Source organism: Thamnophis sirtalis, unplaced genomic scaffold, assembly GCF_051295495.1.
Source record: "Thamnophis sirtalis isolate CommonGarterSnake01/CBP01778 unplaced genomic scaffold, rThaSir2_p1.2 scaffold_8, whole genome shotgun sequence".
Taxonomy (NCBI): Eukaryota; Metazoa; Chordata; class Lepidosauria; order Squamata; family Natricidae; genus Thamnophis; species Thamnophis sirtalis.
Window position 1 is genome coordinate 43229477 of NW_028261388.1, and position 17283 is coordinate 43246759.

The 17283-nt window shown below is 31.7% G+C and overlaps 1 protein-coding gene across 1 annotated transcript in view; it reads left to right on the forward strand.

Moving 5' to 3' along the window:
- Nucleotides 1–17283, forward strand: part of ROBO1 (roundabout guidance receptor 1) — a 434872-nt gene that overhangs the window by 38423 nt on the left and 379166 nt on the right. The window contains exon 2 of the mRNA XM_014064019.2: nucleotides 3983–4125. Within this exon, the coding sequence (XP_013919494.2) occupies nucleotides 4014–4125 (112 nt within the window). The 5' untranslated portion in view covers nucleotides 3983–4013. The remainder of the gene's footprint in view (nucleotides 1–3982; nucleotides 4126–17283) is intronic.

Sequence of the window (17283 nt, forward strand, 5' to 3'; positions counted from 1 at the left end):
TTTTGTTGTTTTATTAATAGTATACTTTAATGAAGAAAAAATGACTTTTTTGATTGCTGTTATTGAGTATCAGAGCAATTAGAGATAATTCAGCTGAATTGCATAAAATAAAATTGGTTTTATTTTAAGTTAGGAGTGAATTGTAATAGCTATTATTCTATAGCAGTTTGTATGTTGCCTTTCTTAAGTCACCCAGAATTGTAATGAATTGGGGCAACCTATAAATTTCATAAATAAATAAACAAATACAAAGATGTACTATACTAATTATATATTTAAACTTGAAATGCAAATTTGAAATAAGCAAAGGAAAGGGAAATTTAAATAGTGTTACTCTGAAACCAAGGACATCTATGAATGTTTATTTTAGATTACGGATCAGTGGACTTGTGGAAAATTGACTTTTTCTACAATAATTCATTCATTCATTGTATTTTCTTTCAATTCTTTACATTCCTATCACCAACCATAGGTAATTGGGGAAGTTTAGATCTGTGTTGCCTTCTATGTGCTTCTGTATATAATTTGATTTGTAAATGAACAGAATGTTATTCAGTAACCTAAGAGTTTTATTTCCTTCATCAGAAAAAAAAATGTAACCTTGAAAAAGCTTTCTTGGATTTAAAGAAGGTATGAAACAACATTGATAGTGACTGGTAAATTTTGCTGCTTAATTCCTATTTTGTAGTCACTAGGGATATTCTAGTATTTGCATCTTGTCAGTTAAATAAAATGCTATATTGTCCATCAGTGGCTCCAGGGCACAATTTAATTTCTGGTTGTGTCCTTGCCAAGCTTTGCTGTGTGACTTTAAAATCTCTCAAATGGTAATTAGGTATATATCAGATTGTTATTGAAATGTGATGAGGCAGGGACTCCTCTCTGGTCTTTCTGAATATATTAAGCATGTTACCATAGATTTAAATACTTTTGGAAAATGATTTTATATTTTAAAAGAAAACTGAATATAGCTATTGGTTTATAAATATATTTCATCATTGAAAATTGATAATATAATTTATATATTATAGATATAATATAAATAATATTGCTACAAAAACAAAAATTTCAGTAGCAGTTACTTATTTGGGGTAGACATGCTTGAGGCAATATCATTATGCCCAGTAAAAGACTTAATGTAAAATGCAAAACCCAACAAAAAGTTTTAATAAACTATCCCCAAATAAAGTCAACACAAATTTTAAAAAAGGAAAAGAAAGTAAATCCACATTGAATATTAGAATTTATGGAGCTAAAAATATTAACTTGCTTTTTGTTGTTATTCTGGAATTCACAAGATAAAAGATACTAGAAGTGCAAGTGTATCTTTCTTGTAAGTAATCTACCTAATCTAATTTTAATAGAGACATTTTAAAATGACTTTAAGATTAAGTACATGGGATATGTGCAGATTGTGATATTTCTTTTAGTTTAGAGAACACTGAATCTCAATTTTTATATTTTATGCAGTATTTTAGCATGCTAACTGAATTGGAATGCATACATAACAATTTAGGGGAAATTTCTCAGTGAGCTATGTTTTTCTCATTAAATCTAGCTGAGTTAAGTATTTTATAATAGATGATGATTTTTCTGTCATAAAATTAAACATGATAAATATACAATATTTTAAAATGGATATGTTTTTTAGAAAAGGTAAAATAGGAATGTATTTATTTATATATTTGGATTTGTATACCATCCAGCACCCACTACTCAGAGTTGCTTAGAGTAAAAATATTAAAATAGAGCCAAATTAATACATTATATCAAAATAATCAAATATCAGAAGAGTAACTAAATCAGTCCAAAATATAATTAAGATTTTCTAATGAATTTGACTACTCAACCAGGTGACAGTACATAATTAATCTTGTCTGACCTGAAAAATGCCATCAATAATAAAAAAAGCTAAGATTTGTACCTGATTAGTATGTGCATGACAAATCACCAATAAATATCAAGCCTACAAGCTAGTCAAAAGCGTCGTTGAAAATGCCAATAGCAACCACTTCTGTACTTCAGCCAAGAAAACTGGACATGTATTCTTGTCACTATGATTCTCGTTAACTTCAAAGGAATCTTTATTATGTATTTTGACTACATAATAATATTTTGTTATGGATAGATGTAATCCTAACTGAAATAATTCGTCATTTCTAATTTAAAAACTGCAAACTGTAGATAGTTCATTTCCAGTTATTTTCTCAGAGGAGATAGTTGTCAGGTGATTAGAATGAGATGTGTCAACTGCTCTAACAAAAGGTTCATACTTACTGAAGCAAGATCAGATCCAATAATTTTTCTGTATTTTGTAGCTCCAATGTCAGATCAATAGCCTCTGAAAAATAAGCAATGTGAATAGAACAGGATGGTAGAAGAAGAATCTGCAAATTCAGGATTCCAAGAATGCATGTCTTGTTGGAAGTTATATTTATAATAAGCACTAGTTACTTCAAACTTTTAGGAGCATATATTATTGATAAAGCTGTTCATTTCAGTCATCCTTACACTTCACTGTTTAGAAGCTTGGATATAATTTTTGTTTATATACAAAAATCTTTTCCTAAACAATACAATACAATACAATACAATACAATACAATACAATACAATACAATACAATACAATACAATACAATACAATACAATACAATACAATACAATACAATACAATACAATACAATACAATAGCAGAGTTGGGAGGGACCTTGGAGGTGTTCTAGTCCAACCACCTGCCTAGGCAGGAAACCCTATACCGTTTCAGACAAATGGCTATCCAACATCTTCTTAAAGACTTCCAATGTTGGGGCATTCACAACTTCTGGAGGCAAGCTGTTCCACTGATTAATTGTTCTAACTGTCAGGAAATTTCTCCTCAGTTCTAAGTTGCTTCTCCCCTTGATTAGTTTCTACTCATTGCTTCTTGTTCTACCCTCAGGTGCCTTGGAGAATAGTTTCACTCCGCCGAGCACCTGGAGCGTCTCAGGAGGTGGGTGCTCATGCATGCACAGCATGCATGCCCTTGGTGCATGCCCGGCTCCCGTTGCAGCATACCGGTTGCAACAGGAGCCGCAACCCATCAGTGGCTCTTATCCATAAAAAAAAAAAAAAAAATAGAGAGCATTTTAAAGAGATACGAGGGATGATAGATAATGACTAACTTGTTCTTTTATAAATAGGTTTTATATGTGCTTTCATCTACCCTATCAACCCTGTCAACTATTTGTGATTAGACAACATGTCTAGCAATCTTTTTGTGAGATATTGCATAATGTCTCAACATTCCAGAAAAGTCATTTAGTTGAATATTGTTTATCCTTGTTGTTCAATCATACAAAGCAGTAACCACAACAGAACTCAATAGATCTTATAGGATGTATACAGCATGTTGTTGCATGTACATTATTAAGGAACTATTTTCAATAATTCACCAAAAGGTCTCCTTCCCTAAGAACAGCTCACCCCAGTCTGCTATCAAATAATTTTTTTATGAAAACACAACTCAACAAATACAAATGACTGATTTCCTGGAACAACTACAGGAAAACCACAAGAAGCAGCAACAATAATAATTATTGCACTGAACATGTATTTGTGTGTGTGTGTGTGTGTGTGTGTATGTGTGTTTGTTTGATGTATCATCATTTTATACAATTCAATTTCCTTCATCTTTGTGAGTATCTAATGATTGTCTGGTCTGGAAGGTATAAGTGATTTAAGAGTGTGAAATGTACACTTTATTTAATGGCTTATTTATTAATTAGATTTTAAACTGCTGAAACTCATGGAACTGAGAGAATAAAAATAATAATAGCTAGTTGGTCTAATGGTGTAGTGGTTAAGGTACCAGGCTAGAAGCTCAGAATCAAAATGTTTTTAATGATGGTTTAAAAAAAATGTGTATTTGCCTATACTAAATTTGGTATAGTATTTTTTTATCTATTGTCTAACAATAAAAACTGTTATTTTATGTATTAATAGAGATAACAGTGTAGAAAGTGCTGGTGAACTTATGGGATGCAAGAACAGACACAACATGAAATGGAAACATTATTCTTTTACTGTCATGGGAGCCATACTCAGCCTATCCTGGATCCATCAGCTGCTTGGTCAACTTACTCCAGGTAAGATTTAATTCATCAAAATATATGAAATTTCAAAAACACTACTGATGTGATAGTTAAAATTTATTTATTATCACTTATACATTTTTAAGTACAAATACTTTCCACAAATGAATGGACATATTGACTGAGGTATGTAAGCTCTTAGGGCAAGAATATATAATATGATGTTAATTTATGTAAAGAGTAGAAAACAACATATCACACTGAAAGTTCTTATAAGCCTGATAGTCTCTTACATAAAGAGTATATAGCCCCAAATTGACATTTCTCTTTGGAGTGCTAGTTTCTGCTTTGGTAATCATTATATTATCTTGGAATAACAATGTCTCTTTTAAGACATTTATGGCTGGGAGACTTTTGTTTTCAATAAGTACAAAAGATAATAACATATTCAATCATGTTGCTTCTGCCAGTTTCTGTTAGATTGTTGAAAAGTTCATCAAGGTGAGAACTCTGCCTTCTGTGAGAGTTAGAATTAGCTAAGTAATAAAGATTAATGATCTTTGGTAATTAATGAAGCTCATGAGACAAACATACTTTAGAGTTAATCTAATGTAATCCATGAATCACTACTGATGGAGAGTTTTGTTTATGTTCAGAATGCTTATTCCAGTGTACAAAGTTTGCATGTAATTTAGGGCTATTTCTTTTTAAAAGAAACAAATGGAAAAATGTTGCTTTTTTATGATCAACAGCCTTCTGTTCAATATGAAATTATAAAAGACTCCAAAGAAGACTTCTAGAGTCCGACTCTATAAAATACTTCATAATTCTTTAATGTAATAGTAAACTGCACTGAATATTTCATACATTGAATGTTTCATATAAATATTTCATGTATACTGTTGTGTGTGTATATGTGTATGAGAGAGAGAGAGAGAGAGAAAGAGAGAAATAACTCTATGAGACCATGGAAATTTGATATCATTAGGCTGTATGAAGTAGTTATATTTATGAGATGACTATAATTTTTTTAAATGCTGATTAAACCAAAAAAAACACCTGTCATGTTGTATTTTTACATTATATTATATTACATCATGTAAGAGAATAAAACTGAGCCTAAAACCTGTATACTATATTGTAGTTGAAAAGACAATTATTTGTAACAGCATAAATTTAAAAGATAAATATCAAACTTCTATTTTAAATTGAAGACTACAATAACAAGATACATGTCTAACATGGTGTATATCTTCCATAAATATTTCTAAGGATTATGAAAAGCCTTCATTGTTTGATTTCTCTTCATTTTTGATCTTGGCAAATATTTTCTTAGAGGCCAGCTGTAGATATGTATTGAACAAAAGCAACAAAAAGATTCATTGATAAATCTATGAAATTTAGTATTTATCTTTTCTGAAATATGTCTGTCATGCTATTTAAAAGGTTAGAAACAATAGCTTTAAAAAGAAATATATATTGCTGTCTTTTTTTTCAGCTATACAATTGTCTTCTTGCTTGTCATCTTGATTGACACATAGAAATTGTCAATGCCTTTTGAATGTTTCATTTTCTCTAGCTCTAAATGTGACCTTTGTTTATTCTTTCCCTTTTTGTGAGGATAACAAAGGGCTGGAAATTCTATCAGCCAAAATGTCATGCCCCAAAATGGCAGATACTAAAAAGCAAAGGGAGTAAGAATAAGAAACCAACCGACATGCCTTGCCTTGTACATGCTGTCACTATAGACGCTGCCAGGTCCTAATAAAGGAAAGATTGCCAGCTGCACTTCAATTCAAGGTCTCTTTATTAGCCTTAGTTTATCCTGCATGAGTTTTTATTTAATTGCCTGAATAGATGGTGACAAGCAAGAAGCATAGTCAGCTGCATGATGCTTAATGAAAAATCTGTATTTCTGAAATAGTTGTATATTGCACAAATCTTGTCCTTTGATGAACTGGCCTTTTGTGATGAACCTGACTGAAAAGCCACATGTGTTACACTGACTATCTAATTAAGTCATCAGAATGCACTGGAGCAAGCGGAGTGGTTCACATGGGCTTGTATAAATAATTTCAGTCCCTCTATTACCTGGCTAATAAAAAGTGGCACTTTTCCAGATTATGACTGATAGAGATTAGATGGTGCAGCTGCCGCAATTATGCTGGCAGGTAAATTTCTTTGAAACATGTTTCTTCTTTGTCCACAAGAATTGTAAAGCCACTTTGTTTCACTCATCTTTATTTTACAAATGTGTGCTGCTGCAATTCCTTTTATTACACTCCCTCTCCTTTCTTATACTTTATTGTGACCATGCTTTACTTCATATATCATTCCATATTTATTGCTAGTATTCTTACTAACTCGAAATGTTTATGCTAGAAAGTGGAATCATACATTTCATTTAGTCCAATTAAAATTCATCAATGACTGAAGTATTAAATGATTGTATAGCTGGTATAAACTGAGAGAAGTTTGGCACTTTGGTTCAGTTCCAGTTCAGACAGTAAAACCTACCTATTAACAAGATGGTGTTTTAAAGTATAATAAATTAGATAAAATAATTAATTTACAATCATGATAATATGTGCTGAATATATCTGGGAAAACAATTACTTTATATGCATTAAATCAAAACACATATAAATAGAACTGGTAATAAGGAAACTGAAATTGAAAATCATTGCTTTGCTTTTGATTTTAACAAGAAATAATGCATGCAAATTATTTCATCTTGGTGTAATATATAAAACAATTTTCAAGGTTAGATGCAAAATGTTTGATTAAATGAGGTCACCAATCTCTTTAAGGGTTCTTTATTTTCATGATGGTCTTCAGGTCAGTTACAGGATTATATAATTCCAATAATACTTATTACATATATAGCTTCGTGGAGTTGATTTGGTGGTTCACTTTACAAAATAAGATTGAGCTTAAAAGCATATTTTTTCCTCTAGCAGAAATATCTTAATAGTGCTAAAGACTTCAAAACAAGGGAGAGGGAGAGAGAGAGAGTTTATCTAGTTTGTTTATGAAATTATACATATACATAAAACTGCTGAAGGAATAATTAGATCTATTAAGTAAACTAACTAGCCAATGATACACTTTAATTACAACCTATTTAAATTGCATTAATTTCATGGGTTTGTAGTAAGCATTAGTATGTCTGCTTCAAACTGATTAGTATTATATAGAAAATGTATTCATCTAACTCCATCTTGATTTTTAAACCTAACAATGTTTTTTCCCCCCCTATACATGAGAAGAATAAGGCACTGTTTTAGATATCAGCAAAAATGAAAGTCTTCCCAAAGGATATCATAAAACCCTCGTTAACTATTTACAACCAAATTTTGTTCTTTAGACCATTTCCTTCATTGTCTTTGGTTCTTTTGCTCTTTAGAACATTTTCAACAGTTTTGAAACTAGTGTACGTACACACACACACACACACACACACACACACTTTTCTCACACATGCACGCTCTTTTTTGTTGCTAGTTGTGGACAACACAGTTCCAACTAGGGTAAAATGCCCAAAATAAAGAGTTACAAAGGAAAAAAGATACATATCAATTCATGTCCCTCTAAGCTTGCTAGAAATCCTTAAAATGTTAGCAGGTTGGTTCCTGGTATTTATTTTATAAGGAATGTAATCATAATTTTAGAGAGTCAATATCTGCCAAAGATATCTTTAGGTAAGACATTTCCAGATATCCAAGATTACAATTTTCATATCTGAAATCATACCTTGTATGCTTCTGAAAAGTTTTTGTCTTAGATATTCTTCCATTTTAGGCAGAACCATTACCTTGAAAATAGGGTGGCTCCATTAAATATGTTTTATTGTTTGAGTTTATTTGATACATATTGTGCTATAGAATATTGAGCAATTAATGTCTACTGTGTATATAAAAAACTTGATCAATTTCTTTCCTAAAGAGTATGGAAACTGCTACCTAATCTGCTGAGAGTTCTGCATAAACTTTTCTCAGTCATTTGCAGAATACATTTGTCATTATCTTCTGATTGGATTTGTATTTTTATAAATACAAATTTATACGTGCCATATATATGTAAGTGCTTAAGACCATATGAAATTTTACTAGCTGTATAGTAAATTAATTTAAAGACATTTTATATAATTCCATCTTTCTAAGGGCATTTAGATTACTCAAGAGCAGGCCAGGACTGCTTTATGAGTTGACAGTCTTATGAAATTCATGGAATATTAGAAATATGCATTTAGAAGTCGTAATACTTTAGAACATGTAGATACACATTTTGTGTGATTATTTCAGTACTTCACATCTGTCAGGTTCTAACTTCTGAAAAGAACTTAAAACACAGATCAGAGAGGAAATAAAGTGCTTGAAAAGAATAATTAGAGGCTACACATGTAATCTAAAATTATATATAATTGAATCCTGCTAAATCTAAATTGCAACTAAGGCTGTGAAATACAGAGAAGGACTCCTTTTAGTTTCATAAAGAAGCAAAAGAATTTAAATAAGTTATTAATGCGCATAATTAATTATTTCTGCCTTTGAAAACAATTCTAAGATATACTTCTATGATTTTAGTCATTGGCATTCAGTTCACACAGTAGATTCGCTTTCTGTGTCTGGATGTCATCTTTTATTCCCTCTACGAAACCTTAAAAGGTTGATATATTTCCACAGAAATTCCCCAAGATGCCATGCTGATTTCCCATGGATTTTTAAAGGCTTGAGATGTTTTATAAATTCCATATTTGCAAAGAGATCACTCTCTAGAGTGACTTGTTAAAGCAAACTGAAGACCATAAATCTAATACTTTTCAATAGCTTGCTGTCTGTAAATATTTCATTCCATGTGTACATACAATACAGTTAGTAGATTAGAATCTCTCCATGTTACTTCCGTTAATAAATTTATAAAATATTCTGGTAGGCAAGTTCAGTGAGTTGATTATCAATGTTTTATTTCTTCTAGATTCAGTACTTAGAATCAGTACTGAAATCATGAATCATAAAGTAATATAAATTAATATATTTGTTACCTTATTTGTGTATCTTGTGTATTTACTGTATGAATAAAGTATTGCATTATCACATTACTAAGTTTCAAAGAGCCACAGTGGTTAGATACAGTATTGCAGGCTAATTCTGCTGATCACTGACTGCCAGCAGTTGGCAGATCGAACCTCACCTTGCTCAAGGTTGACTCAGCGTTCCATCCTTCCGAGGTCAATAAAATGAGGACCCAGATTGTTGGGGTAATATGCTGACTCTGTAAACCACTTAGAGAGAGCTGTAAAACACTGGGAAGCCATATATAAATCTAAGTACTATTGCTATTGGCAGGTTTCTCCTTGATACAGAAAAAAATGGATACATAAAATCCAAGAACACTTAGAAATATTTTCATTTCAGAAAACCTAAGAAGCTATTATGGAAATGTTTTAGTGACTGTTGCATAGCTAGAGTTATATATCTACACAATAACTATGTAACTATTCTACTTATATTGCTGTAAAAGTCAATGCAATTTTTGTGTTTTATTTTGTTCACTCTACGTAAGGCTAAAAGCAGTTCTCTTTTGGAGGCTTTCTATTCTCCAGATTTTCTCTATTCTTTGTTTGAATGATGGCTTGATTTATTTTTAAGACTGTTTTCTTTTGACAATGTTAGTCTTCATTTTCACAAATATCTGGTTCAAGGCTGATCTTGAATAATATTTTCAGTTTTTGTTCTTTTCAAAAAATCAATCTATTTTATTGCTTGTTTTATATTAAGAACTGTCATAGATATATTTGGGTCATCGGTGTTTTGAAATAAAAATAATGTATCAAGGTTTCCTTGATACAACTTTTATCTTTTCCCAAGGGCTGCCTTTTTATTGCATCATACTAAATTACCACCACCCCTGTGCATCCCAAAGGAAATGGTTCCAGTTTTTGCTCCATTGTGACTTTCTTTTCACAATAGTCTTATGATCTCCAGGAAGTGGGCGCAGGAAGATTCATGGCTTCCCTGGCATATGATTCTGGTCCCAATATCTGCTGCAGTGCTGCATGTTACAAAGTGTGGGCCAGTCTAGGGAAGTCTGTTGCATACAAAGCCCTTCATGGTATTGGACCTGGGTACTTGAGAGACCGCCTACTGCAAATTACCTTCAATAGACCGATTAGATCCCACAGATTAGGCCTCCTCCGAATTCCATCTACTGGCCAATGCCGACTGGCGACCACCTGGAGGAGGGCCTTCTCTGTGGCTGCTCCGGCCCTTTGGAATGAACTCCCCGTGGAGATTCGGACCCTCACCACCCTCCAGGCCTTCCGCAAAGCCCTTAAAACCTGGCTGTTCCAACAGGCCTGGGGCTAATAAGTTTTTTGTCCCCCCTCAAATGGTATGGTTGTTGAGTGTTTTAAATTGTGGTATTGTTGTTCGTGCTCTTTTTCTTATTTGTACCCCCCCTGACTTGGTTGTGAGCCGCCCTGAGTCCCCTCCGGGGAATAGGGCGGCATAGAAATATAATAAACTCAACTCAACATGTAAAATGGCATGCTTTCTGAATTATGCCACTAAGAAACTGAGTTACAGGCTGCCAGGGAAACATGCATGCACCTCTGAAGTGTTAGGATATGGTCTCAAAACTCTTCTTTGCTTTGGACTTAATGATGTCTGTTTGACATATATACATTTCTGGATCAATTCCACAGCTAGGTAGAAAATCTGTAACTTGATGCTGATTTCTTAATTGTTATTATATTACAAACTCGTATAGCTATACTGTAAGGTAACTATGGGTGAGTTTCCTGTTAGAAGTTTTTCATCTTCTCCAATCTAGTTAATAGTTCATGGACTGTGATTGCAGCCACCATGATCTCACAATCACTATAAACTTTGAAATAAACTTGCTAAACTCACAGATAAATTTTAAGATTTTCAGTTGCCTACTGCAGAGCATATAATAATTAACAATACAAATAAATAGCCCTCTTACATACAGTGATTACACAAATAGGTATTTGAAAGGTTTTGACTTGTTCTGGTGCTTGTTGGCAACACTTATTTTTCACATGGACAGCAAAAATAGAATGATGCACTGTGCCATAGAAATAGGCAAGTTACAGGGAACATTACTTGCTGTCCAGCATCAACTGTGGCCTATAGGCAGGAGGTTGGACATGCCTGATCTAGGTCCGTGAAATTCAATATTTTTTACTACCGGTTCTGTGGGTGTGGCTTGGTGGGCGTGCCAGGGGAAAGAAATTGCAAAAATCCCCATTCCCTCCCCATTCCAGGGGAAGGATATTACAAAATCTCCATTCCCACCCCACTGTGGGGCCAGCCAGAGAAGGTATTTGCTGGTTCTCCGAACTACTCAAAATTTCCGCTACCAGTTCTCCAGAACCTGTCAGAACCCGCTGAATTTCACCCCTGATCTAGATGATAATAAATCTGTTAGGAGTTATTCATAGGCAAGAATAAAATGGAATGAAAATTCAAACCAATATGTTTGTCCCTTGCCCTCACAGACAGATATATAGCTAACACCAAGGAAATAATAGAATTCTAACATTTGGAGGAAGAGAAAGAATTCAATGGAAATTATTATTTTTTTGTCATGCTATATTTTAAAATAGTATTTATCTTATGCTTAAATGTAGCAGTTATAGGGTATCTATAAAATAAATAGTAACAACTATTAACAACAAATAATGTACTATTAATTTTAATATGGAAAATATAGCAAGCAAATGTGAATTTTATTATATACACATACAAACAAATACTTGTCTAAAAATTAAATAGCACAGACTATTAAAATTAAGGTACATAAAAGTAAATATAAATTATTCATTTAAAATAGTTACGATATTATGGACAGATGAAACTTTTTTACCTTAAGTCAGATGAGGCAAAAAAAAAAAAACCTAAGAAAGATGGATTGTTACTTTTATCTGTACAAGCCAGGTGTGTTGAGCCTTTGATGCCTGAAAGTTAAACCTCAGGGCTACTTTTCACATAGCAAACACTAATCCTTATCACACAATTATATTTTTGTTTCTGTAAAAAAAATGTTATTTGTACTTGTGGGATAATCCTTTTCTTCAATAGGAACTAATGTTAAATATAGTCCTGGCATTAATCTTAGAAGATAGTTTTCCTTTTACTGAGAATCACCTTTTTTAATATCACTGTATGACTCTTAAGTTTCTTTTTCAATATTCTTTGTTGTTTTTCTCAATTTCCAAAAATTGGGAAAAATCTGATCCCAATTTTTACAGTAAAATCTGTCCATATAAATTGCAAAGCAACTGATAATTAAAAATTAAAAAGTGTATATTTTAACAAAAAACTTTCATTTGCTGGTATTAATAAAACAATTCATTAAAATAAATTAATAATTAAATGATGAAAACTAATAACTTTTTTAATTTTTTTATTACTGTGAGAGTGATGCAGCTCCTTGAAAATGTTTATTCTGACTTGGAAGTCATTTAAGAAAAGACCGCCTACATGCCAGATGTATGAGTTACTGGCAGAAAGGGCATCTTCAAAAGAACTTCCATGTTGATCTAAGTAATCAGATACATGGAAAAGTAACCATTCAGATAGTTAGACATTAATATATTTATGGATTTAAAGATCAACTCAAGTACCTTAAAACTATATCCATTAAGCAATTGACAATCAGTGGAACCATCTTCCTATACTGGAAACACATGTTCCCTGTACCTTCCACAGATAAGGAAAATAGTTGTCACGTTTTGTATTGATTGCACTTTCTAGACACTTTTAAGAATTGTTCCAGATAAAATAAGTGCAATAGTCAAGACAGAGTGTAACTAAAAGATATCTTAACTGGTTCAGGAAGAGAAATACTATAGATGGTGCACTAGCTATAGCTATAGAAAATGCATTTCTCTACAGAAACTGCTACCAATAAATCCAATGACAGTTGACAAATTAGCACCAGCCCTAACATCAAACTTATTCTTATTTATTTACCACATTTATACCCAGAAGTATTCTGGCAACACTTGGCAGCAAATGTAAAATGAATAATTTTAAAATATCTGTGGTTCATTTGAACTAAGTAAAATACAAAATATACCTTTTAACAAGAACAAAAACAATATAGTAAAAATTCAAAATAGTGGTTAAAAGATATTCACTTATTGACTAGAAATCTCTTCATGAAAATTTGGTCTTTCTCCTGAAAGCCATCTATTATGCCTTTTATGTATACAGTTTAACATACAATTATAGTTAAAATTCAGGGAACAATATTTAAAATAAATACATTTAAGAATAAAGAATTTAGTGATGCTAGAGACCAACTATAGAGAAATCATAATCAAGTAGTCTAAGATGGTAATCTTTTCTGTGTAAAGCATAATAAAACAAAAAAAATGCACCAAGAATTTTCCTGAATGATAGAATATATAACATCAGTAAAACAATAAATTATTATATCATACAGGAATAACAATAAATTTATTTCTACAACCTACTTGATCTCTATATATCTAAGTAATTCATTGGGGAATAATTTTATTTTCCTTGCTACTTTTTGAACCACTATGAAATGCAACAAGGATTTTGATGTGCTGGATTTATGGCATAAACTTAAGACCAAGTAAATTGAGAACAAAATAAAACAAACAAGCAAAGAGAAAGTGACAGATGAATAACTTAAGTAAAAAACAAAAGGAACAAATAACATTGTTTTATACACAAATTATTTTCTTTTAAAGGACATACATAGATACTATAATACATACAAGTAGCAAAAATAAAAATCTAGTTTATCTTTAAAATAAAACTGCCTTACCATTTTTAAATTCAAAAAAGCATTAACAGAAAAGTAATGTAACTTACACAAGTTACATTATACAAGTTACATCTGCGTTCTTTGTACATATCACTTCACGCACTTGCACACACATGCACACACATTCTGGTTTGGAAACTTGGTGCCGAAAAGGTTCGCCATGATGCTAATGTTCTGTTTCCAGTGTAATATAAATTTAAAGATTTGATATTACTTTTGTTTTATTTCAATTTTCTATTCTTCTATTAATTTTAAACTCTCCACTTTTAGCACAATTTGTATTACTAAATTGCAGAACTAAAGATCCATCAGCTGCAAAAATATTTATTTGTTTCTTGAAGTACTGTAAGTACATATTTCTGAAAAGAGAAAGTAGAAAATTGTGAATATTTCTTTAAATGAGCAGATAAATGGAACATGACAGAATTTACATTTTTATATTTTTCTTCCTTCTTACTGTAGAATTTTTCCCTGATGTTTATACTGAACAGTTCATGTAAAGCAGCAGTAAATATTAAGCTTTTAAAAAAGTAGTTAGAGGAAGTTAGATTTTATACATACATATTTAGGTACCAGATTATGTATTATGACAATGTTTTGATTTACTTTGTTGTTAATACTGAACCGCATTGTGTAATTGCCTTTAACTTGATGCTTGATCCTTAAGAATTTTCAATATTGCTTTCCTATTATATACATAAACTGTTCAAACATTTAAACCTACCTAACATAAAACTAAACTTTTTAAACTTTAAAGCTACTTTATTTATTGATTTCAAACTAACTTTTAAATTCCTATGATCCTAATTTTTAGTTTTTTCATTCATAGATTTGTTTTATGTAGCTGCTCCCTTATCAAAGAGACTAATAAGATATAAATTCAACAATATAAATAAACAGCAACAAAAACGATGACCAAAAAGTAATGGCAGCCAAGAATAAAACCTTGAAATTGACCAATAGGCTCCATGAACTATCTGACCTTCATACCTTGGCAAAAGAGCTAGGTCTTAGGTGCTTCTGGGAAAGCTGGGATAGTCTACTTTTAGGTGGTATGGTATTCAGAGGATATGCACCTCTGAAAAGAGTCCACCAAATGACACTGTTTAAGTGACAGGATCCAAAGCATCGTTCTCTTTACAGATCTAATAGGGTGCTAAAGCCAACTAGAGAAAGGTGATTTTTCAAGTATCTTGGCTCCATGCAATAAATGTCTTATAAGTACAACAACAAGTGCACTTCGAGGTCTATTGAAAATCATTGTAGATCATGGAACACCTCCATATGAAAAGTGACCAAAACATAAATGAGCAATTATAAATCATGTATGGAGTAGAGTACAGTCTAACGCAAAGCTGTGCAATGATACTTATTGAACTGGATATGTAAAAACACAAAATTTGGTCTCTGAGAATGCAAAACATTAAAATAATTTTGACTTGTATATGCAATTGCAGCAAGACTGTAATCGGTGCAATTTCAGGCCTACTGCTTGACAATAAATAAATTGAAGTGTCAAGTCTCATTTCAGTCACCTTCAGTAATGATTTTGAAGCCATGCAAATGTGACACTTACTCAATAGGGACTTTTGGCAACTCTCTATGATTGAACTGTGAAATTAGACTAGCTTGCTCTTTATCAGAAATTTCACACCTACAGAACAAATAGGGGTTTCTTTTTGTAATGATTTAGATAGAATTATAGAATGTTATCCATCAATATCCTTATATTATGTAGTGAAACTTGAATTGTTTTGTTTAGATAGTTATATTTAATGATAGTAATCAAGATACACTATAACAAAATTTGGAGTAGACACTAGCATTATTTACATTTAGTAATGCTTAAAAAGCTTCCTGACATGTGTCAACACTCCCAGGTAAACCAGACAGGAAACATAACAAGATGAACTAATTCTATTTTATTGTAAAGTTATATTAACTGAATCTTGCAAGTAGACCAGGTCTTTACTAAGTTTGTCTCTCTATTAATTGATTGCTGTTTCCTGGCTCTCTTGTCTGATTGTTTCCTAGTAACATACCAGTAAGTTACTACAACCATAATCCTATGGTTTATCTAGCATCCTTAATGTATAATTCATTCTTGACTTTATATTTGACACTAACTATACCCCAAATAAAGTATTTAGTAACTATTCAGGCATAAAACTTATTGATCATTACTAACATCAGAAAAAAAGAGAAATATTTGCTTTTGCTCACTACTGTTTTCTTAAATTCACACAATAATTAACCTCTGTCCTGTTCACCATTATACATATAAATAATGTGTAATCCAATCCATTAAATTGTACTACAAATTGCTGTTAAATATCTACAACTACCTTTTCATCCGTCTCTATCCTTCAAGCACTTTGTTCTCCTTCTTTTAGTAAATACTCTAAATACTCTTCTCAAGCCCTTAATTTCTTACATAGAATAATGTTTTTTTCTGGTTTATAGAAAAATTATAGAACTTTACTATTTTTAGCCTGTGATTACTTTAGAGACATTTTTCTTTCCATTCTATCCTTTCATCATTACCAATATCTCGATTTCATTCTTCGTAAAAGGGTTGAATGTAGATTAAATACAAGCTAATGTAAAATAGCATCTGATTGTATGGCAGCAGTACATCTAGGAATCAGTATACACTTATCTTCCTGTAATGTAATTTATACTACATCTCTAGAAGTCTCAAGGTGTTATGTGTTTACAATTGGACAGCAATATACATCAATTTAAGGTTAGAATTTCATGTAACTTAAGTATTGGTATTTTGTGAACCCATTCCATAACAGCTTGCTTTATTTTGCAGTACCATATGGAGGTAACATGCACATTTTAATTCTTCCAAAATTTTGTACTATTTGGTGCATGTACTAGTATTTTTCACTTTTTTTCATTTGTATCAATTATTTGTTTTTATAAACATCATTTCCAGCTGACTTTGCATTTATATGTGTTACCATGTATTTAACTTAGATTTCTTAACTACTATCAACATTTCTAATTTCTAATCTCATGGTTGACTGTTTTATTTCTGGCAAATTTTTCATTTTATTTTATGCCTAATTTACATTCTGTTTTGTCGTGCCAGGACTGGTTTTTGTTTACTTCCTTCTGCAGGAAACTCTAGTCAAACTGTAGGAAAATAAAAGGCTTTCCTTCCTGTTTTATTTAGGCTGAGCTTTCTGGATTTTGAAGCTAAACAACGTCAAGTCTCGTTAGTATTTTGATTAGATACCTCCAGGCTATAGACTAAATAGTGGGGAAAAAAGCAATTTTCCTATTGCTGCCAAGAAGACTACATGGGTTATCCCTGATTTAACTAAACTTTATTTAAAGGATATTTTGCCTTTTCAAGTTTTGAGTTATTCAGAA